This window comes from Eriocheir sinensis, unplaced genomic scaffold (genome assembly GCF_024679095.1).
Source record: "Eriocheir sinensis breed Jianghai 21 unplaced genomic scaffold, ASM2467909v1 Scaffold82, whole genome shotgun sequence".
Taxonomy (NCBI): domain Eukaryota; kingdom Metazoa; phylum Arthropoda; class Malacostraca; order Decapoda; family Varunidae; genus Eriocheir; species Eriocheir sinensis.
In genome coordinates, this window is record NW_026112186.1 from 363,307 (window position 1) to 387,500 (window position 24,194).

Sequence of the window (24,194 nt, forward strand, 5' to 3'; positions counted from 1 at the left end):
TGACCGTCAATACCTATTTGCTTTAATTTGTAAAGTAATTTATGATGCGGGACTTTATCAAACGCTTTCTGGAAATCAAGATAGACTACGTCCAGTGATTTGGTTACGTCATAAACAGTGAAGAGGACGTTATAAAAGGTTAATAGGTTTGATAGGCAGGATCTTTTGTTTCGGAAGCCATGTTGTGAGTCCCCAATCAATGAGTGGCTTTCAAGGTAACTCACAATTTTGTCTCTAATTATACCCTCAAGTAGCTTACCTACAACCGAAGTTAGACTAATGGGCCTGTAATTACCTGGTACTTTTTTGTCTCCTTTCTTGAAAATCGGTGTCACGTTAGCCTTTTTCCAATCTGAAGGGACGATGCCTTGTCGCAAGGACATATTGAATACGGTTGTGAGGGAGGACGGTATTTCGCTCTTTGTTTCTTTCAGCAGAGTTGGATATACTTTGTCAGGTCCAGGACTTTTATTTGTTTTAAGTGAATGGAGAGCTTTAAGGACTTCATCGGTTGTTACTTCAAAATTAGGCAATGCATGCTCGAGATTTACAATAGTACTGGTGTTGGTGGTAGCGAGAGGAAGACTGTTAGTATTAAACACCGAGGAAAAGTAATTGTTTAAGAGGTTTGCAATGTGTTGGCTGTCAGTCACTAGTGCACCGTCGCTGTTTGTTAAAGGTCCAATACCACTTTTGATCGCCTTTCTGTTGTTTATGTAACTGAAGAAAGATTTCGGATTATTTTTACAGTTGGCTGCAATATTTTCTTCGTATCTACGCTTTGCCTGACCTACTAGTCTTTTTACTCGTCGCCTGGCATCATTATAAAGTCTAATGTTTTCGGGCGTGCTTTGTTCTTTCTTTAACCTGTAAAACAATTTTCTCTCATTGACTGATTGTTTAATTTCGCTATTAAACCACGGTGGGCTTTTATTAGTGTTAATTCGCTTTTCGCACAAGGGGACGAATGTGTTCTGCTGAGTGAGTAAGTGATTTTTAAGGCTAAGCCAGGCTTCCTCTACGTTGCCGTCATCTGATAGTTGTATTTCTGTTAGTTTTTGTCGGATTTCTACGAAGTTAGCTCTTTTGAAATTGGGCACCTTTACTTTATTTTCAGTCACTGATTGAGCTTTAATGTCGACGCGCACTAATTTATGATCGCAAGAACCGAGGTGTTCTCCTACCGTGACACTACTGACTAGGTTATCTTGGGTCGTTATAACAAGGTCGAGTATATTATTTTGTCGAGTTGGCTCAGAAACCATTTGGCTTAGATAATTTTCTTCTAGAAATTCGATCATTCTATGTGACTCGCCTTCTGTACCTGACAGTGTCGCCCAGTCGATATGGGGGAGGTTAAAGTCTCCTAGTATCAGTGAGTCGCTGTTATTAAGTGACTGCCTTAAGACGCTGTACATTTCAAGGTCGTCATCGAGTGATTGCCCGGGAGGTCTGTAGGTGACAGATATATTTAAATTGACTTTTGCAATGTTTACTCGCACGCACAAATGTTCAACGTTACTGTTTCCCGGTGTTTTGTCAGTGGGTTGCAAATAGCTTTTGACATAGAGAGAGAGAGAGAGAGAGAGAGAGAGAGAGAGAGAGAGAGAGAGAGAGAGAGAGAGAGAGAGAGAGAGAGAGAGAGAGAGAGAGAGAGAGAGAGAGAGAGAGAGAGAGAGAGAGAGAGAGAGAGAGAGAGAGTGTGTGTGTGTGTGTGTGTGTGTGTGTGTGTGTGTGTGTGTGTGTGTGTGTGTGTGTGTGTGTGTGTGTGTGTGTGTGTATTTGTAGTTCAATGCTAACAAGAGACAAATCCATCACCAAGGCTCCTGGAGGGCAAGGCGGGACGATCCAGTAGTTAACAAAGCCTCACGCCGCTGAACGCGTCATCTGTGAAAATTCAGAAGAAGAAAAAACTACCCGAGAAATCGTATTGTTGCAGCAGCTAAATATTTGTAACTGTAAATATTTTCTACGCCTCCCTTCATTGCCAATAATCAATATAAGGGAAATATATTTGTGTGACATGTTATTATTCTTGTAAGATTAATAATACGAAGTTCTTGCTGGGCTTGTGGCAAGAATTTTCGGCCGAGTGGTTCATTGGGTAAGGTGGGCACGATGCGGCCAGTCCCAGCTCACGGCGGCTTCTCGGTGTGACGAGATGTGTGTTGCGGCGCCGACAGGCTTAGGTGAAGGTGAGGGGATGAATTATGAGGGTTGGTGTGAGTAGAAGGAGCTAGGAGCATGAGGGCGTGGGTGCGGGGTTGGCATGGGCGTAATACTTGTTGCAAACATTCGGCCAGGGATGAGGGAGTGGGTTGTGTGGGTTGGTGTTGGTGGCATGAGGGCGTGGGTGCGGGGTTGGCATGGGCGCAATACTGGTAGCAAACATTCGGCCAGGGATGAGGGAGTGGGTTGTGTGGGTTGGTGTGGGTGGCAGGAGGAGCATGAGGGCGTGGGCGTGGGATGGGCTCACTACTTCCAGCAACATTTCGTCACCTGCATTACGTCCCATCGCCCCAGCGTTACACTCTCAGCCTTTTCTTTGAGCGTCCGCGCCAGTGGTCGGTGTAGCCAAGGCGGAACACGACGAGGAGAAGCCATCCCAGAAGAGGACAACGTTGATGACCTGCACGTTCCTGCTAAAGATTGTTCATTTACATTAAAATGACTCAGCAAAAACAAGTGAAGAAGTCTTGGTGCTGCGGGTGCTTCGGCTGGCTCTTCGCCAGGCGGAAGCGCCGCAGCCCCTCCGAGGAACCTGACGACATCGTCGAGGAAACCGAAAACGCGGGTGCCCAGGCCGATGCAGGGCAACAGGCCCTGGTCTGCCTGAAGAAGGCTGCTCAGCCTCTCGCAGTGGTGGAGGAGATAACCTCCGACACCTTGCTGGATGCTGATGGGGTGGTGGGGAAGGGCGAAAAGGAGGCCACTGGCAGGGGGCGTCAGACTCTCATCATCACAATCCACTTGGTGAAGAGAGAGAAGGTCCAGAAGCCAGTGGATGATACAACAGTCGCACAAAAAGACTGCACGCAATTGGAGAGCCATGGCAAGAGGGTTCAAACTCTCGTAATTACTCTGCACATGGTCAAGAGAGAGAAAATAAAGGAGGTATACGGTGAGCTCCCCTTAAAGCACCGAGGCACGGCTGGGGACGCTCCTTCCAGCAGGAGCAAGGCCGTTACCGGCCCATCGGAAAAGATGCTCCTTATCAGCAGCTTCAAACAGCGGGACGCATCTCAAACACCGGTCAAGAAAATGATCAGGTTCAACTTCCAAAACCTGAACACTTTCGTCAAAATTCGTGAGCTGTACTGTGCCTACGACTACTAAATATGGCTTCACTCCAGCATTCGTCCTGAGCTGAAAAGCAAGGAGAGAGCAGTGGAGCCACAGGAAGTATGGCTTCCCTCTCTCCAGCATTCGTCCTGAGCTGGAAAGCCTAAAGGAGAGAGCAGTGGAGCCACAGGAAGAGCCACCAAAGGAAGCAGTAAACAAACTGCCAGAGGCTCAGAAAACAGTAACAGAGGAAGCAACAGATGCAGACAACAAAATCAATGAGCCACAACATCTCACAGGGATCCTCAAGAAAGGAAAGACGGCCAGCACCGCTCATAAATGTGTGCGCTTTAATTTCCAGAACCTGAACACTTTCGTCAAGGATCGTGAACTGTACTGTGGCTACGACTACTTCAGGTATGGCTTCCCTCTCTCCAGCATTCGTCCTGAGCTGGAAAGGCGAAAGGAAAGAACAGTGAAGCCACAGAAAGGGTCAGCAAAGGACGCGGTAAAGAAACACAACACACTACACCAGCAAGCAGTTGGAGCAGCTCGCTGTGCACAAATGAATACCACTACTGAAGGGAAGTCTCCTAAAGGTATCCTGAAGAAAGAAAAGATGCCACGGTCCACCTGTCCAGGACATGTGCGCTTCAACCTTGGTAACCTCCGCGCCCCCGTTAAGGAACGTGAGGTGTACCGTGGCCACGACACCTTCAGATACGCCGTGCCGCTGGAAGTCACTCAGCCTCCCAACTTTACCTCGAGGCCTCACCAGCAGCCCGTTAGATTCGCCTCTAACTCGCTGCGTGGCGCACCTCGGCACCTCGAGAGGCCGGCACAGCGGAGCAACGACTCCTTCCAGCAAAACAGTGGCTGGTATGCTGCACACAACTACACCAACAGCCGCCACTCACAGCACCGCCAGCACAACGCCAGCAGCCACGTCCCGCCCAGATACGAAACAAGGCATTTCTACGAGGGACAGACACATCGGGGCACCAACTCCCGCAGCAGAAGTCGTGCCAAGAGAGGCGCAAAGCCGAGTGGTGGCGAGTTTCTGTGAGCACCGGGCGAGTACACAGCGTCGTGATCAAACTCAAATGTTCAGCGACGTACAGGTGACGTACATTCCGGGTGCATTTCTCAACACCCGCTGAACAGTAACTGTCGCTGACTGGTGATAACAGAGACTGAGGAGTGCCAAGAAGCACCACAATCACACTGAGAGGAACGGCTCGCCAGCTGACTAAAATCACCATGCAGAGGAACGCATCCCATGGAACGGTGCCACTTCTACGGAACAAATTGTTCAAGAGTGTCGCATCTGTGGGGAGTGTTTGGACGCATGTGTGTGCTTACATTTCTTATCTTATATTTCAAATGAAAAAATAGAAAATATTGTCTTACAAAAAACTTAGGCAGGGATAGTGGGGTCGTGTTGCACCTCAGAACAAGAAACGTTATGTAAGGAGTTGTCTGAACGACCACCTGTTTTAAAACTATATTTAAATGAAAGGTATTATAATGCTCTTGCCTGTATGCTTCAGCTCAGTGTGATGAGCTGAGTTTTATTTTGTCTCTCGTTCTCTGCGGAATGATTATAGCTTCCAGGTCTGAGACGCGTGCCCAGAGCGTGACGGAGGTGAGATCGGGATGGAGCCACACATTCCGCGTTATTCATTTATCATGGCAAAACTCCCTGGTTCAGTCACGCTTGTTCGCGTGCTATCAACGATTGAGGCAGCTCACAGAAGGTGCCGGAGCCTTAGAACTTTTGCTAAAAATGGTCTTCACATTTATGCCAAGAATCGTGCCAAATCTGTTCTCCGACTTGCCAATAACTCCTTCATCAATAAATCAAAATATTGAAATTTTGCTAACAAAATTGTTTCCATTTACCTGAAAATAGCTCCCACAAAACTCTCTCTCTCTCTCTCTCTCTCTCTCTCTCTCTCTCTCTCTCTCTCTCTCTCTCTCTCATCAAGTAACGATGTCAACACACCAGTCTGGCCGTTCTATTTCTTCACTGACTGGATTTAATCAAAGTCGAGCAAAATCAAATGAAAAAAATATAAAAAAATACGTCCACATGGTACACACTTATGTATCTTCGACCTTTTTATGCATGTAAAACACAGATAAAATTGACGAATTTTACGAGAAGTGGAACCTGGCATCCCACACGCGGCTCTGCTGTGTGATTGGCTGTCAGGCCACGAGAAGGGCGGGGCGGAGGAGAGCTGTGCAAAAATGTGACACTAAAAGGAAGACGCGATCAGGCCACGGTTAATTTTACACACACACACACACACACACACACACACACACACACACACACACACACACACACACACACACACACACACAAACACACACAATGGAAGAATAGTAACTGAAACATGGTATAACAAACCCGTAGACCTAAACTCAAAATAAGCATTCCAACTAATAACACTATCAGGAACACTGCCGCTACCACCACTACTAATCACCCACCACTTGAATAACGACCATTAACACCATCATGGCAGGCACTTCAACCACCAGGACTACCATATCCGCCCCCCTCCACCCTTCTTCCCGGCATCACCACTGCAGAAGAAAAGGAAGAGAATAGGAGGAAAATGATGAAAGCGGAATGCAAAATCGAAGGAAAAGTTTGTGGGCAGGAAAAAGGAGGAGAAGGAGTAATATGGAAATAATAAGTATGAGTAAGTGAGAGTTTTGAAGGAGTAACAGGAAGAAAAGAAGCAAAAGAAGAAGGACGAAGAAAAAAAAGAAAGGAAAAAATATTAGATGAAGTAAAAACAAGACTTGCAAAAAGGAAACAAAAAGATGAACAAGAAAACGGAAGAAGGAAATGTAAGAAAAAATGTCAAGGAATTATAACTAAAAGAACGTAGAGGATACAAAAAGGAAGTTACGAGGAAGGCAATGGAAGAATTAAAGCAAGGCAGAGTAGGGAGAAGGGATAAGAGGCGAAATAAGACTTAGAATATATGAAAAAGTAAGAGGATATGAAAAGAAATAGAAAAAGTTGGAAGAAAACAATAAAAAGGAGGAAAAAATAAACACGAATGGGAAAGAAGAGAAAAAAGAGAGTATTTAAATGGGTAGAAATTGGGAAGATTAATATTATGAGAATGTAAAAACGCAGAAAAGCAAAACGAGGAAGTAGAAGTAAAAAAAATAATATAAAAAAGTGAAATGACAGGAAGGAGGAAGATGAAAGGCAAGAACAATAAAATGGAAAGACAAAAAAGACAAAACAGACAGAGACGATAAAAGAGAGAGAAGACAAAGGGTGAGAAATATACGAATGAGGCTGAAAAACAAAATATAAAGACGGATGAGTAAAAACATGGATGGGGAGGAGGAGTAAGAGGGAGAGATGAAAGGAAAGAATATGGGAGTTAAAGTTTAGTGAGATAATGAGGAACTGAAAGAGGGGTTGGAAAAAAGAAAAGATGTAGACCAAATTAAGAATGGATGGGAAAACAAACAGAAGAAAAAACAAGATTAAAAGGAAAATTTGGAGTAGGACAATGAGGAGGAAGTAGAACGTGAGGACTGGAAGGAAGTAGAAGAGGAAGAGGAAGAGGAAGTGACTGAAAGAGGAGGAAAAAGAGGGGACTGAAAAGAAAGACATGCGAAAGAAAAAGCTTAAAGGCAACATTAACCCGGTAGCCGCGGGGATCAGTTACTTAATGGTCCCTCTAAGCGAAAAAAATGAGAAAAAAAATCATCACTCACATAAACCATTTCCTAATATATATCAAAGCATTTGTGATCAGTTTATGTATCATCTATTTTGGGAGGTCTATATCATGGAACAAATTTGGCCGTCGCTGCTACACGGTAAAGCCACAAATTTGTCCCGTCGCTGCTACCGGGTTAAGAAAGAAATGAGATGGAGGAAAAAAAAGATAAGATAGAAAGCAAAATTAGGAAGAGGAAAATGAGGCAGAAGAAGAAGAGAGTGAGGATTAGAAGGAATTAGAAGAGGAAGAGGAAGAAGGAAAACGGAGACTCAAAAAAGGGAAAATCAATGGGAAACAGTTTAATGTGAGCAGAATGTTATGCGAAGACCGTCAGAAAAAGCGAAAACAATAAAAATAAGGAGAAAAAAGTAATAAAAGAGAAAACAAGGAACGGAAAAAACATTGAATAGAAAATAGGGGAAGATGAAAAAGGAAAAAAAAGATGAAAACGTAGAATTAAAACTGGGAGAGAATGATCATAAGAAGGAGTAAATTAGAAGATGGGTGAGCGGAATAAAAGCAGACTAGACAAAAAAGAAAGAGAGAGAGAGAGAGAGAGAGAGAGAGAGAGAGAGAGAGAGAGAGAGAGAGAGAGAGAGAGAGAGAGAGAGAGAGAGAGAGAGAGAGAGAGAGAGAGAGAGAGAGAGAGAGAGAGAGAGAGAGAGAGAGAGAGAGAGAGAGAGAGAGAGAGAGAGAGAGGTGGTGTGTAGTGTGTGTGTGTGTGTGTGTGTGTGTGTGTGTGTGTGTGTGTGTGTCAGAAAGTAACTAACTAATTAATGTTTATTGCCATAATATACACACATTGATATATACATATAAATATAATTATAATTCTGGCAACGAATCTAGCCTGTCAAGCCGAAGCTTCCCGACAGACTGTATATTTATTTCATTGCACTATTAATATCTTTCTAAAGGTTGCAGATAGCTCCCAACCATAAAGCTAAATACAAATATACAATAAATAACAACATTAACTATAATACCAGATGAAGTTATAATAGTTATATCTAAAATGTTAACTACAATAACAACTACAACAGCATCAACAATAATAATAATAATAACAATAATAATAATAATAATAATAATAATAATAATAATAATAATAATAATCATAATAAAATAATATGGACAATAGTACTATGCAATTCACTGATTAGATTTAATAATGTAAATTTGTGTTCATGTTTCAGGAATAAATTATAATTTTAACCGTGATTGTTTTGGATTGCAAATAAGTGTGTTTTTACTGACTTTTTAAATAGAGAGAAATTATTACTATTAAGGAGATTTTTTATTTCTACTGGCAAAGAATTCCAAACTTGAGGTCCTGAGCATAAAATACTATTTCTGAAAAGAACTGTCCTGAACTGTGGAGAGATAAGGTTTATATTGTTCCTGCGCGTATTATGCAATGTATTAATAACTTGAAAAGGATGAGTTCCATGCATCAGTGCGAGGTTTTTATAAATAAATAATAGTAGAAAATAACAATGAATGTTTTTAAAATTAAGAAATCTATGTGTGGAAAATACGTTATGTGTGGAATCAAACTTGTTCATATAAAACATACACCTAAATATCTTATTTTGAGAAACCTGAAGATTTTTAAGAAAGGAAGGCCACGTACACGCCCACACAGATACACAATAAATGAGATGCGGGTAACAAAGTGTATAATAAATACTGATAAGTGCTTCTTGTGTAAGGCTATTTCTTATTCGATACAGTATGCCACATATCCTAGATAGTTTATTTGCAACAGAATTAATTTGGTATTTCCAATTGATATTTTGATCTATGAAAACGCCCAAAAACTTAGTATAAGAAACTCGTTCAAGTACTTTTCCTTCAAGTGTTATAGGTGGCATGTTAGTAGTGACTGATCGGTTTTGAAAGATAATGTATTTTGTTTTAGTGATATTTAACCTTAACTTATTATGTTTAAGCCACATATTAATTGAATTGAGCTCATTATTAATGTTTATATGCAAACTATTTATATTTTTATCATCTAATAGTGTGTGTGTGTGTGTGTGTGTGTGAATATTTGTAGTTCAATGCTAACAAGAGACAAATCCATCACCAAGGCTCCTGGAGGGCAAGGCGAGACGATCCAGTAGTTAACAAAGCCTCACGCCGCTGAACGCGTCATCTGTGAAAATTCAGAAGAAAAAAACTACCCGAGAAATCGTATTGTAGCATTAGCTAAATATTTGAAACTGTAAATATTTTGTACGCCTACCTTCATTGCTAATAATCAATATAAGGGAAATATATTTGTGTGACATGTTATTATTCTTGTAAGATTAATAATACGAAGTTCTTGCTGGGCTTGTGGCAAGAATTTTCGGCCGAGTGGTTCATTGGGTAAGGTGGGCACGATGCGGCCAGTCCCAGCTCACGGCGGCTTCTCGGTGTGATGAGATGTGTGTTGCGGCGCCGGCAGGTTTAGGTGAAGGTGAGGGGATGAATTATGAGGGTTGGTGTGAGTAGAAGGAGCTAGGAGCATGAGGGCGTGGGTGCGGGGTTGGCATGGGCGTAATACTGGTAGCAATCATTCTGCCAGGGATGAGGGAGTGGGTTGTGTGGGTTGGTGTGGGTGGCATGAGGGCATGGGTGCGGGGTTGGCATGGGCGTAATACTGGTAGCAATCATTCTGCCAGGGATGAGGGAGTGGGTTGTGTGGGTTGGTGTGGGTGGCATGAGGGCGTGGGTGCGGGGTTGGCATGGGCGTAATACTGGTAGCAATCATTCGGCCAGGGATGAGGGAGTGGGTTGTGTGGGTTGGTGTGGGTGGCATGAGGAGCATGAGGGCGTGGGTGCGGGGTTGGCATGGGCGTAATACTTGTTGCAAACATTCGGCCAGGGATGAGGGAGTGGGTCGTGTGGGTTGGTGTGGGTGGCATGAGGGCATGGGTGCGGGGTTGGCATGGGCGTAATACTGGTAGCAATCATTCGGCCAGGGAAGAGGGAGTGGGTTGTGTGGGTTGGTGTGGGTGTCAGGAGGAGCATGAGGGCGTGGGCGTGGGATGGGCGCACTACTCCCAGCAACATTTCGTCACCTGCATTACGTCCCATCGCCCCAGCGTTACACTCTCAGCCTTTTCTTTGAGCGTCCCCGCCAGTGGTCGGTGTAGCCAAGGCGGCACACGACGAGGAGAAGCCATCCCAGAAAAGGACAACGTTGGTAATCTTCACTTTCCTGCTAAAGATTGTTCATTTACATTAAAATGACTCAGCAAAAACAAGTGAAGAAGTCTTGGTGCTGCGGGTGCTTCGGCTGGCTCTTCGCCAGGCGGAAGCGCCGCAGCCCCTCCGAGGAACCTGACGACATCGTCGAGGAAACCGAAAACGCGGGTGCCCAGGCCGATGCAGGGCAACAGGCCCTGGTCTGCCTGAAGAAGGCTGCTCAGCCTCTCGCAGTGGTGGAGGAGGAGATCCCCTCCGACACCCTGCTGGATGCTGATGGGGTGGTGGGGAAGGGCGAAAAGGAGGCCACTGGCAGGAGGCGTCAGACTCTCATCATCACAATCCACTTGGTGAAGAGAGAGAAGGTCCACAAGCCAGTGGATGATACAACAGTCTCACAAAAAGACTGCACGCAATTGGAGAGCCATGGCAAGAGGGTTCACACTCTCGTAATTACTCTGCACATGGTCAAGAGAGAGAAAATAAAGGAGGTATACGATGAGCTCCCCTCCGGGCACCAAGGCACGGCTGGGGACGCTCCTTCCAGCAGGAGCAAGGCCGTTACCAGCCCACCGGAAAAGATGCCCCTTATCAGCAGCTTCAAACGGCGGAATGCATCTCAAACCCCGGTCAAGAAAATGATCAGGTTCAACTTCCAAAACCTGAACACTTTCGTCAAAATTCGTGAGCTGTACTGTGCCTACGACTACTGCAAGTATGGCTTCCCTCTCTCCAGCATTCGTCCTGAGCTGAAAAGCCTAAAGGAGAGAGCAGTGGAGCCACAGGAAGAGCCACCAAAGGAAGCAGTAAACAAACTTCCAGAGGCTCAGAAAACAGTAACAGAGGAAGCAACAGATTCAGCCAACAAAATCAATGAGCCACAACATCTCACAGGGATCCTCAAGAAAGGAAAGACGGCCAGCACCGCTCATAAATGTGTGCGCTTTAACTTCCAGAACCTGAACACTTTCGTCAAGGATCGTGAGCTGTACTGTGGCTACGACTACTTCAAGTATGGCTTCCGTCTCTCCACCATTCGTCCTGAGCTGGAAAGGCGAAAGGAAAGAACAGTGAAGCCACAGAAAGGGTCAGCAAAGGACGCGGTAAAGAAACACAACACACGACACCAGCAAACAGTTGGAGCAGCTCGCTGTGCACAAATGAATACCACTACTGAAGGGAAGTCTCCTAAAGGTATCCTGAAGAAAGAAAAGATGCCACGGTCCACCTGTCCAAGACATGTGCCCTTCAACCTTGGTAACCTCCGCGCCCCCGTTAAGGAACGTGAGGTGTACCGTGGCCACGACACCTTCAGATACGCCGCGCCGCTCCAAGTCACTCAGCCTCCCAACTTTACCTCGAGGCCTCACCAGCAGCCCGTTAGATCCGCCTCTAACTCGCTGCGTGGCGCACCTCGGCACTTCGAGAGGCCGGCACAGCGGAGCAACGACTCCTTCCAGCAAAACAGTGGCTGGTATGCTGCACACAACTACACCAACAGCCGCCACTCACAGCACCGCCAGCACAACGCCAGCAGCCACGTCCCTCCCAGATACGAAACAAGGCATTTCTACGAGGGACAGACACATCGGGGCACCAACTCCTGCAGCAGAGGTCGTGCCAAGAGAGGTGCAAAGCCGAGTGGTGGCAAGTTTCTGTGAGCACCGGGCGAGTACACAGCGTCGTGATCAAACTCAAATGTTCAGCGACGTACAGGTGACGTACATTCCGGGTGCATTTCTCAACACCCGCTGAACAGTAACTGTCGCTGACTGGTGATAACAGAGACTGAGGAGTGCCAAGAAGCACCACAATCACACTGAGAGGAACGGCTCGCCAGCTGACTAAAATCACCATGCAGAGGAACGCATCCCATGGAACGGTGCCACTTCTACGGAACAAATTGTTCAAGAGTGTCGCATCTGTGGGGAGTGTTTGGACGCATGTGTGCTTACATTTCTTATCTTATATTTCAAATGAAAAAATAGAAAATATTGTCTTACAAAAACCTTAGGCAGGGATAGTGGGGTCGTGTTGCACCTCAGAACAAGAAACGTTATGTAAGGAGTTGTCTGAACGACCACCTGTTTTAAAACTATATTTAAATGAAAGGTATTAGAATGCTCTTGCCAGTATGCTTCAGCTCAGTGTGATGACCTGAGTTCTATTTTGTCTCTCATTCTCTGCGGAATGATTATAGCTTCCAGTGCCCGTATCCTCGACAACTATTAATACTAAACTTGGTATTAACTTTCGACTTTGGTATTAACTTCACACTCAAGGTGTATCCTCAACAACTATTAGCCTAATACCTACTCTTAACTTTGGTATTAACTTGAGAATGCTGGCGAGGACTTCTAAACACTTAATAGTAAAGTTAATAGTGAAATCCAGACCCAGACCCATATCAACATGGCCGCCGGACCAGCCCGCCTCCGCACTTTTAGAGCCCGGAAGGACGCTTTGGAAATGTACAACGATGCTGAACTTGTCAAGCGGTACAGATTAGACCGTGCTGGAATTGAATACGTGACTGGTTTGGTGAGAAGAGAGCTGCAAGATCCAATTCAAAGGGAGCATTCCCTCACCCCGGAGTTGAAAGTAATTTTGACTCTACGATACTTGGCTACAGGAAAAATGCAGCAGTGTTCGAGTGATGAGTTTGGGGTGATCCAGAGTAGTGTCAGCAGGGCGATTGCGGAAACTCTGACCGCCCTCAGTGAGCCGCAGCTTGTCAGGGGGTTTATCAAGTTTCCCCTCGACAGGGCGGAGATTCGCGCAAAGCAGGCAGAGTTCTACCAAATTGCACATTTCCCCGGTGTTGTGGGAGTGATAGACTGCACACATGTGAAAATAACAGCACCGAAGGAAAATGAAGTAGATTATGTGAACAGAAAAAACTTCCATAGCATGAACATACAGTTAGTGTTTGATGCAAACTACAAAATAATAAACCTTGTATCAAAGTGGCCAGGATCAGTGCATGATGCAAGGATCCTGAATGAAAGTGGGCTGAAGCTGCTGTTTGAGAACAACCATGTGCAAGCAAACTGCTATCTGCTTGGTGACAGCGGGTATGGTTGCAAGCGCTGGCTGCTGACCCCATTTCTAAGACCTCAGCTAGAACATGAGAGAAACTACAACAGGTAAAAACACCACAGTAATTTTTGAGTTAAGGTCTGCACCTAAACCACTTACATAATTAATGTATATACAGATAATATTAATAGGTAGAATATTATTTATGAACTTTATTTTCACCAGCACCGGCTGTAAACTGCGAGTGTTACTATATATCAATAAGTATTAATCATATTTTCATTCAGCCACTTTCCTTGATACAGATACCACTTGAACCTAACCGAACGTAATACTAACCTAACCGAACGTAATAGTAACCTAACTGAACGTAATACTAACTTAACCGAACTTAATAGCAACCCAACTGAACTAAATGGTAACCTAACCGAGCATAATAGTAAATGAACCGGATCCGTAAAATGATGCGCCTAGCCAGTGGTGTCCGAAACTATTTCCTATTTTCAACAATAGAAGAATAGTCCTTGAATTTGATTTAAAAAGCGTTTCCATGATTGTTGAAGGTTTGTAGAGAAGATGTATGAAGAGTTTGAGTTATTTGTTTTGGGAGAATGTGAATTTTATCATTTTATATATAGTTACACACAGTTTATAGCATGCGCCAGTTAAAATAAACATTAAAAATAGTATTCTATTGAATCATTGCATATGTATTATTATTTTGTTAATGATTCAGTTGCAGACCTAAACTTAATAATTAATCATTTCATGTACTAATTTAATGCTTGTATTGAATAAGTCAATCCAAACATGTAATCGAGATAGAAAAAACGAAAGATCAAGGCGACCACATCTACATGGTTAGGTCAGGTTAGGTTAGGTTAGGTTGCATGACTTACGTGTGAAGTAAAACGGCGTACGTTAAATATTTATGTAAAAATGAGCTACGAAATATAAAAGAATTATATTGGTATAAGTGGGGGGAAAACATATCAGTCGTCCCCCGCCAATTCTCAGCTACAGCTATTATACTAAAAGTTGGAAGCTAGTGAGTTTGTGGTCAGTCTGTCTTTTAACCAAAATCATGTGGTGAAGACTGTGAAGTCTATCTCATGAAGTAGTTCCCTGTTGTATGATTTTGTACTTTGAGTTTTATGTAAAAGCTGTGTATTTATTTTACTTGAGCAGTGCTTACATAATCACAAATGGTTTAAATGGAATTTGGAGGCCTTCTCGTAGTAAAATGTTCTTGTATTTCTTTGCCCCCCAAAAATAATTATATATCTATTTCTTCTTCCAGTCATTGCTTCACAAATGGAATAATTGAAATTTTGAGAGCTTCCTGTGGTAACCATGATCATGTACTTAAAAAGAATGTAATTATTAATGTAATAACTTGCTTTTACTAAGGTTTTACGTATTCACAAATGAAAAAAATCTTGTACTTCCTTGAAAGCTGTAGTTTATTTGTTACTTGGTTTATGATTACTATATTCTGGGTGGAAAGCTGTAGTTTATTTGTTACTTGGTTTATGATTACTATATTCTGGGTGGAAAGCTGTAGTTTATTTGTTACTTGGTTTATGATTACTATATTCTGGGTGGAAAGCTGTAGTTTATTTGTTACTTGGTTTATGATTACTATATTCTGGGTGGAAAGCTGTAGTTTATTTAATACTTGGTTTATGATTACTATATTCTGGGTGAAAAGCTGTAGTTTTATTTGTTACTTGGTTTATGATTACTATATTCTGGGTGAAAAGCTGTAGTTTATTTGTTACTTGGTTTATGATTACTATATTCTGGGTGAAAAGCTGTAGTTTATTTAATACTTGGTTTATGATTACTATATTCTGGGTGGAAAGCTGTAGTTTATTTGTTACTTGGTTTATGATTACTATATTCTGGGTGGAAAGCTGTAGTTTATTTGTTACTTGGTTGTTTATGTTTCCTTTATTCCAGGTGGAAAGGTATACTTTTATTTGTTACTTATTTTCTGAAACAAAGTTCCAGGGTGGAAAAACAACTTTATTGTGAATTCAGTGTAATTTCTTTCTGGAGAATTGTGTTTACTGAGTGAATTGGTGACCAATCTGTTACTATTTGTGTCTTGCTTGAAGATATTCATCATTGGGTTCAAAGCTATGGTATTAACGTTCAATAGTCTATAACAAGATAGTAATTGTCAACCTATTTATTTTCATGAGATCATGGCATGACCACTGTAAAACATGCTTTTTTAAATTAGCTATATTACAAATTCAGTATATAATTACTCTTATATTCAATAAAGTAGAGGAATCCAGTTTTCAGCATCTTTTATAACTAAGCCAACATACTATGAAGTATGTGATGTAAAAAGTAGTACTCTCATAAGATTGTGATTTGATTATTAACTCTGCCAGTGACCAATGACTCCAAAGTGACCTAAGATTACTCAGTGCTACTATCTAGGTACTGCCTAATGGTGCAATAAGGTAATATATATATATATATATATATATATATATATATATATATATATATATATATATATATATATATATATATATATATATATATATATATATATATATATATATATATATATATATAGATAGATAGATAGATAGATAGATAGATAGATAGATAGATAGATAGATAGATAGATAGATAGATAGATAGATAGATAGATAGATAGATAGATAGATATAGATAGATAGATAGATAGATATAAAACTGTCTGCCCTAGTGTCCCCCCCACTTTTGAAGACCAAATGACGCCCCAGTACCCCAACTGGGTGCCGGTGCAAATCTCCTCGTTAAACACAGAAATTAAATGAGGAAACTCTGAAAAATCTGAATTAAAGAGTGCTGACTGGGGGTATTGAACCAGGGACCTTCGACATACAAAACCACATGTCTCTGTCAGTCGAGCCAATAAGGCGACGCCCAATCTCAATTGAACCCACTCACAATTGCACACACAAAAAAATTCTGGTAAATTTTGATGTACTTTGAATGAATTAGTTAACCATTATGTTGACGAACAGCTATGATTTTTTTTCACCCATTTCACCCTAACCTTCTCAGAAAATTAAAAAAAATAGTGGCAATCAATTATATAACAAAGCAATCAAAACAGCAACGATTCACAAAAAAAAAATGGTCAGCACAAATTACCAAAGCTAAATATAAACTTCTATCCATATATTTATAAACCTTGGCTGTCTTCCTCCATTGAAAGGGGAGTAGCCAAGACAAGACACACACATTAACACTCATTACACCACTCTCTTACCTTAAAAAAACAAAATACTAGGATAAATATCAACTAACTAACGCCACTCTCATCAACTCTCCTCCTCTGACTAACTGTCTTCAATCTCTCAAACTTCGCCGCGATGTTGCATGCTTCTCCCCTTCCCGCGGCCCCGCCGCACAAGACTATCTACTTACTCTCATCCCTATTTTGTCAGTTTAACTAATGCAAGAGTTAATCAGTATTTTCACACTTTCATCCCACTCACTGGTAAACTCTGGAACCTTCTTCCTGTGTCTATTTTTCCAAATTCCTACGACTTGAACTTCTTCAAGCGAGGAGTGTCAGGACATCTCTCTTGATCGCGGCCATTCTCCTCTGACTGTTCCCTATGGTGTGGCCGGCAAGTTTAGCAGGATTTTTTTTTTTTTTACTGTATTTTTGTTTCCATTGGCCGGCCATGTTGGTAGCATAAAAAAAGTTAAGAGCACGAGCACTAGTGGAACAATAATAATCCCTACAACTTAATGCACTATATGATTCATCATTACTCATTAGATACCCATTTCACACAGGGCACACAGATCTGCACGCAATTTGGTGGAACGTGGAATTGGGCAGCTGAAGAGAAGATTCCACGTTCTTCATGGTGAGGTTCGTCTCAGCCCAGAGAAAACCTGCCAAGTTGTAACTTGTTGTGCTGTACTACACAATATTTGCAAGGCAAGAAACATCCAGGCACCAGACGAGGAGGATGAGGAGGGTGATCATGATGGCAGTGGTGACGGCAGTGATAGTGACCACAATGATGGTGAATTTCAATTAGATGACAACCGTGACATGCCAGAGCAGGGTCTAGCATGCAGACAGGTTATAGCCAGACAACATTTTTGAGTGAAATATCAACATGTAATGTCACTTTGAAACATGTAGATTTAATGAAGTTGGAGGGCGGAGGAAAATTTGCCCAGTGTAATAACCCAGTAACATAAACATAAACCCACATAGATAGACATACACCCACAGACATAGACATAACCCCACAGAGATAGACACACACCCACATATATAGACAAACCCACAGACAGACATAAACATAAACCCACATAGATAGACGTACACCCACAGACATAGACAAACCCACTGAGACAGACATACACCCACAGACATAGACAAACCCAGAGACAGACATACACCCACAGACATAGACATAAAGCCACAGAGACAGACATACACCCACAGACATAGACATAAAGCCACAGAGACAGACATACACCCACAGACATAGACATAAAGCCACAGAGACAGACATACACCCACAGACATAGACATAAAGCCACAGAGACAGACATACACCCACAGACATAGACAAACCCAGAGACAGACATACACCCACAGACATAGACATAAAGCCACAGAGACAGACATACACCCACAGACATAGACATAAAGCCACAGAGACAGACATACACCCACAGACATAGACATAAAGACCCAGAGACAGACATACACCCACAGACATAGACATAAAGCCACAGAGACAGACATACACCCACAGACATAGACATAAAGCCACAGAGACAGACATACACCCACAGACATAGACATAAAGCCACAGAGACAGACATACACCCACAGACATAGACATAAAGCCACAGAGACAGACATACACCCACAGACATAGACATAAAGCCACAGAGACAGACATACACCCACAGACATAGACATAAAGCCACAGAGACAGACATACACCCACAGACATAGACATAAAGCCACAGAGACAGACATACACCCACAGACATAGACATAAAGCCACAGAGACAGACATACACCCACAGACATAGACATAAAGCCACAGAGACAGACATACACCCACAGACATAGACATAAAGCCACAGAGACAGACATACACCCACAGACATAGACAAAAACACAGAGAGACATACACCCACAGACATAGACATAAAGCCACAGAGACAGACATACACCCACAGACATAGACATAAAGCCACAGAGACAGACATACACCCACAGACATAGACATAAAGCCACAGAGACAGACATACACCCACAGACATAGACATAAAGCCACAGAGACAGACATACACCCACAGACATAGACATAAGGCCACAGAGACAGACATACACCCACAGACATAGACATAAAGCCACATAGACATACACCCAAAGACATTGACATAAGCACCCACATAGACAGACATACACCCACAGATATAGACATGAAGCCACATAGATAGACATACACCCAAAGACATTGACAAACACCCACATAGACAGACATACACCCACAGATATAGACATGAAGCCACATAGATAGACATACACCCAAAGACATTGACAAACACCCACATAGACAGACATACACCACTCCTATACACCCACAAACAGAGGTATACAACCCATATATAAACATACACCACTCCCGCAAAAACACCCACATATATAGAAATACACCGATCCCGCAAAAACACCCACATAGACAGACATACACCACTCCTATACACCCACAGACACAGAGATATACAACCCATATATAAACATACACCACTCCCGCAAAAACACCCACATATATAGAAATACACCGATCCCACAAAAACACCCACATAGACAGACATACACCACTCCCATACACCCACAGACATAGAAAATTACACCAGAATATACAAACATACAACACTCCCATTCATACACCCAAAGACAAAGACATATACACTAACATAGACATACATACACCACTTCCATACATACACCCACAGACAAAAACATACACCCACATAGACACATATACACCACTTAGTCCTTGAAAGAGATAAAGAGGTGGATAGATAGACAGATTGAGAGGCGGTTGAAGACAGCCAGATCGATAGGAAGCTCATATATAAAAAGTTAAACCCCACCCACCAACTCACTCACACCCACCCACCCACACACACACACACACACACACACACACACACACACACACACACACACACACACACACACACACACACACACACACACACACACACACACACACACACACACACACACATATCAAATGGGTTGCAAAAAGTACCCTTCATAATATATTCTACAAGGACATTAGGTGGAGAAGGAAGAGGAAATCAAACACATCTATACCTTCACACACACACACACACACACACACACACACACACACACACACACACACACACACACACACACACACACACACACACACACACACACACACACACACACACACACACACACACACACACACACACACACACACCTCCTCCCCTTCTCCGCCCTCCGTCCCGATGCTTGATGTGATAGTGCTCTCAACACCTGTCACGCGGGGCAGCTGGGCAGGCGGGAGGGTGCCGAAAATGTATATATATGTGACCTCTTGTGTGTGTGTGTGTGTGTGTGTGTGTGTGTGTGTGTGTGTGTGTGTGCCGTAAGATAATTAATGACCTTAACACCTCCCTTGTGGCTGCGTTAAGCTGACCTTCCTCGGCGGGGAAAGCTCCGGGAACAAGATTAGCGCGTGTTGTCGGGAATCAAAACCCTATTCATCGCCCATCCTTTACTATGCTGCAGGACTCACTTTTCAATTAATTAAAAGTTGACGTTAAGGACTCGGTAAATTCTACAACCAATTATAATCATTGCATTTGGAGGAGGGAGAAGAAATCACACACACACACACATACACACACACACACACACATATACCTCCCCACACTCAGACACAGACCAACGATATGAACATTATGACAGCGTGATATATAAAGGGCAGGAGGTGGGAGTGAAAGCGACGGAAGGAACAGCCGAGAGCGCCCATCCACCCCACGCCAGGATTATCTCACGACTCCTCTACGATTATGAAGTTGACTCCGCCGCCACTTAGGAATATTACCCCGTGGCACCGTGTTGCATACAAGCCATCTATTTGCACTATATTGTCTTAACTACTACGTATCTATGTAATACACTAAGAAGCTTGGGTTTCGAATGCTTATGCTTCCAGAGTGATCAACAAATATATATCTTCAGTGACGGGCTGCTTCAGTGAGTAATTTGCCTACATGTGTGTATGTATCTATTTATCTATCTAGCTATCTCTCAGTATCTATGTCTATATCTATCTGTTTATCTAGCTTTTTTTACAGTAAAGGAGAAGAAAAGTGGCCAAAATCTCTCTCTCTCTCTCTCTCTCTCTCTCTCTCTCTCTCTCTCTCTCTCTCTCTCTCTCTCTCTCTCTCTCTCTCTCTCTCTCTCTCTCTCTCTCTCTCTCTCTCTCTCTCTCCATTATCAAGACTGTACCATAACCCATTCCACCCACCCTTCCATCCCTCCTCCCTCCTCTTCACCTCCTTGAAAAGCTCCATTAAATTTCTTTCTGTCCATTCCTCCATCCCCCGTAAGGAGAGTAAGAGGCAATTTCCCAACCATAAATTCTCCCTTTGGTTGCACTGCCCGCCTGTATATCAATAGAGAAATTAATTACCACCATCAACCTTCACCTGGCCGCAACGAGTCTCTCTCCCACTCTCTCTCACTCCCTCCCTCTCCCTCTCTCTTATAGCATTGCCGCGACTCTAAGCTTCCCCGGCCGCGAGGTGTGTAATTATTATGGTATTGCTTTTTAATGGTTTAGTTCCGTTAGTGGGGGTTGTTTTGTATATTTCTCTCTCTCTCTCTCTCTCTCTCTCTCTCTCTCTCTCTCTCTCTCTCTCTCTCTCTCTCTCTCTCTCTCTCTCTCTCTCTCTCTCTCTCTCTCTCTCTCTCTCTCTCTCTCTCTCTCTCTCTCTCTCTTTCTCTTTCTCAGCAGTACACATTTGTCCCTTTGTGCGAGAAGCGAATTAATACTAATAAAAGTCCACCTTCGTTTAATAGCGAAATTAAACACTCAGTCAAGGAGAGAAAATTGTTTTACAGGTTAAAGAAAGAGCAAAAGCACGCCCGAAAACATTAGACTTTACAATGATGCAAGGCGACGAGTAAAAAGATTAGTGCGTCAGGCAAAGCGTAGATATGAAGAAAATATTGCAGACAACTGTAAAAATAATCCGAAATCCTTCTTCAGTTACATAAACAACAGAAAGGCGATCAGAAGTGGAATTGGACCTTTAACAAACAGCGACGGTGCACTAGTGACTGACAGCCAACACGTTGCAAACCTATTAAACAATTACTTTTCCTCGGTGTTTAATAATAACAGTCCTCCCACCCCTACCACCAACACCAGTACTAATGTAAATCCCGAGCATGCATTGCCTAACTTTGAAATAAAACCCGATGAAATCCTTAAAGCCCTCAAATCACTTAAAACAAATAAAAGTCCTGGACCTGACAAAGTATATCCAACTCTGCTGAAAGAAACAAAGTGCGAAATACTCTCCTCCCTCACAACCGTATTCAATATGTCCTTGCGACAAGGCATCGTCCCTTCAGATTGGAAAAAGGCTAACGTGACACCGATTTTCAAGAAAGGAGAACAAAAAGTACCAGGTAATTACAGGCCCATTAGTCTAACTTCGGTTGTAGGTAAGCTACTTGAGGGCATAATTAGAGACAAAATTGTGAGTTACCTTGAAAGCCACTCATTGATTGGGGACTCACAACATGGCTTCCGAAACAAAAGATCCTGCCTATCAAACCTATTAACCTTTTATAACGACCTCTTCACTGTTTATGACGTAACCAAATCACTGGACGTAGTCTATCTTGATTTCAGAAAGCGTTTGATAAAGTCCCACATCATAAATTACTTTACAAATTAAAGCAAATAGGTATTGACGGTCAAGTAAACCAATGGATCGCGAATTGGTTGAGCAACAGACAACAAAGAGTAGTGATTGACGGATTTAACTCAGAGTGGGCGCCTGTCACTAGTGGCGTCCCTCAGGGCTCGGTCCTTGGCCCAGTGCTCTTCATTATTTACATCAACGACGTGGATGTTGGACTCAATAACCGCATTAGTAAATTTGCAGACGACACAAAGATTGGTAACTCGGTTCTCACTGACGAAGACAGGCAAAGCCTCCAAGAGGATTTGCACAAAATTTCAGCTTGGTCGGATAGATGGGAGATGCCCTTTAACGTAGACAAGTGCCAGGTCCTTCAAGTTGGAACGAGAAATAAGAAGTTCGAATACGAAATGCGCGGCGTTAAACTCAAAAGCGTTCAATGCGTCAAAGACTTGGGGGTCAAAATCGCGTCAAACCTCAAATTCTCACAGCAATGCATCGATGCAGCAAATAAAGCAAACAGAATGTTGGGCTTCATTAAAAGAAACTTTGTATTCAAGAATAAAGATGTAATACTCCCGCTCTACAACAGTTTAGTCAGACCCCACTTGGAATATGCGGTACAGTTTTGGTCTCCCCACCATGCAAAGGATATTGCTAAATTAGAAGGTGTTCAGCGTCGGGCAACGAAAATGATCCCTTCCTTGCGCAACAAATCCTGCGAAGAAAGGCTTTCTACCCTTAACATGTACTCTCTTGAGAAACGTCGCCTCCGAGGAAAACTGATCGAATGTTTTAAAATACTTAATGTTTTCACGAATGTAGACAGATCAACATTGTTTATGATCGATGACACTTTGCGCACGAGGAACAATGGCGTAAAACTCAGATGTAGACAAGTAAATTCAGACTGCACCAAATTTTTCTTCACCAACGTTGTAGTGCGAGAATGGAATAAGCTTCCACCATCAGTGGTCCAGTGTAACACGATTGACTCCTTCAAAAATAAGCTCGACCGTCACTTCCTTCAACTTAATATCAACTAGAGTAGAAATGCAACGTTTTGGAGTCTTCTGATTAATGTAAAATCACTTAGGTTTAAGGACAGACCACCAAGTCTGGACCATGGGGTCTGTGTGGTCTGATTTTCTTTGTAAATCTATGTAAATCTCTCTCTCTCTCTCTCTCTCTCTCTCTCTCTCTCTCTCTCTCTCTCTCTCTCTCTCTCTCTCTCTCTCTCTCTCTCTCTCTCTCTCTCTCTCTCTCTCTCTCTCTCTCTCTCTCTCTCTCTCTCTCTCTCTTGTTTCCACTTCCTTCCTTCTCTTCCACCGGTCCCGTCTCTCACTGCTTTTTCCTCCTTTCCTTCCTTCCTCCATTTCCGTTCCTCGCTCTTTGGGTTCTTCCATTATCATTCCTCCGTCTTTTTCCTCCCTCCTCTTCTTCCCTCCTTCCCTGCCTTCCTCTCTCCCTCGTTTCCTCCACCCTGTCCTTTCTTCTTCCCTTCCTCCTCTCAGGCTGATGCAAATGGAGAAAGATGAAGAGGAAAAGGGAGATAGAGGAGAGAGGAAGGAGGGGAGAGGATGGGAAGGAAGTGGAGGAGAGGCAAGAGGGAGGAAGGATGGGAGGAAGAGAGGAAGATAAAAGAAGGGAGATAGGAAAAGGAATAGGGAAACAAGGAAGGGAAAAAAGTGGAGAAAAGGAAGAAGAAGAAAAAAAAGAATGGAGGTAAGAAGAAGCGAGTGGAGGAGGTGGAGGTGAAGAAAGGAAAAGGAGGGGAGGCATTAGGTAAGTGGAGAGGTGGAGGAGAAGGTGAAAGAGAAGCATAGGTGGAAGAGAAGAAGGAGGAGGAGGTAGAGAGCTAAGGTGGAAGAGAGTAGAGAAGGAACCGCCCGGGCGGCAAAACATGTGGAGGGGGTTGAGAGGTGGAGG

At 43.0% G+C, this 24,194-nt stretch overlaps 1 protein-coding gene across 1 annotated transcript; it reads left to right on the forward strand.

The window, feature by feature from the left end:
* The first annotated feature begins 2,058 nt into the window (after positions 1 to 2,058).
* On the forward strand, positions 2,059 to 12,185 carry LOC126994560 (uncharacterized). Its single transcript, XM_050853888.1, has 2 exons — positions 2,059 to 3,114; positions 10,733 to 12,185. The coding sequence occupies exons 1-2, from the start codon at positions 2,668 to 2,670 to the stop codon at positions 11,900 to 11,902; spliced, it is 1,617 nt and encodes a 538-aa protein (XP_050709845.1). The 5' UTR covers positions 2,059 to 2,667; the 3' UTR covers positions 11,903 to 12,185.
* Positions 12,186 to 24,194: the final 12,009 nt, after the last annotated feature.

Coding starts and splice junctions, on each gene's coding strand:
- LOC126994560 (XM_050853888.1), top strand. CDS start 2,668: ATGACTCAGCAAAAACAAGTGAAGAAGTCTTGGTGCTGCGGGTGCTTC. Junction 3,115..10,732: donor AGAGAGAGAAAATAAAGGAG/GTATACGGTGAG, acceptor AAAATAAAGGAG/GTATACGATGAGCTCCCCTC.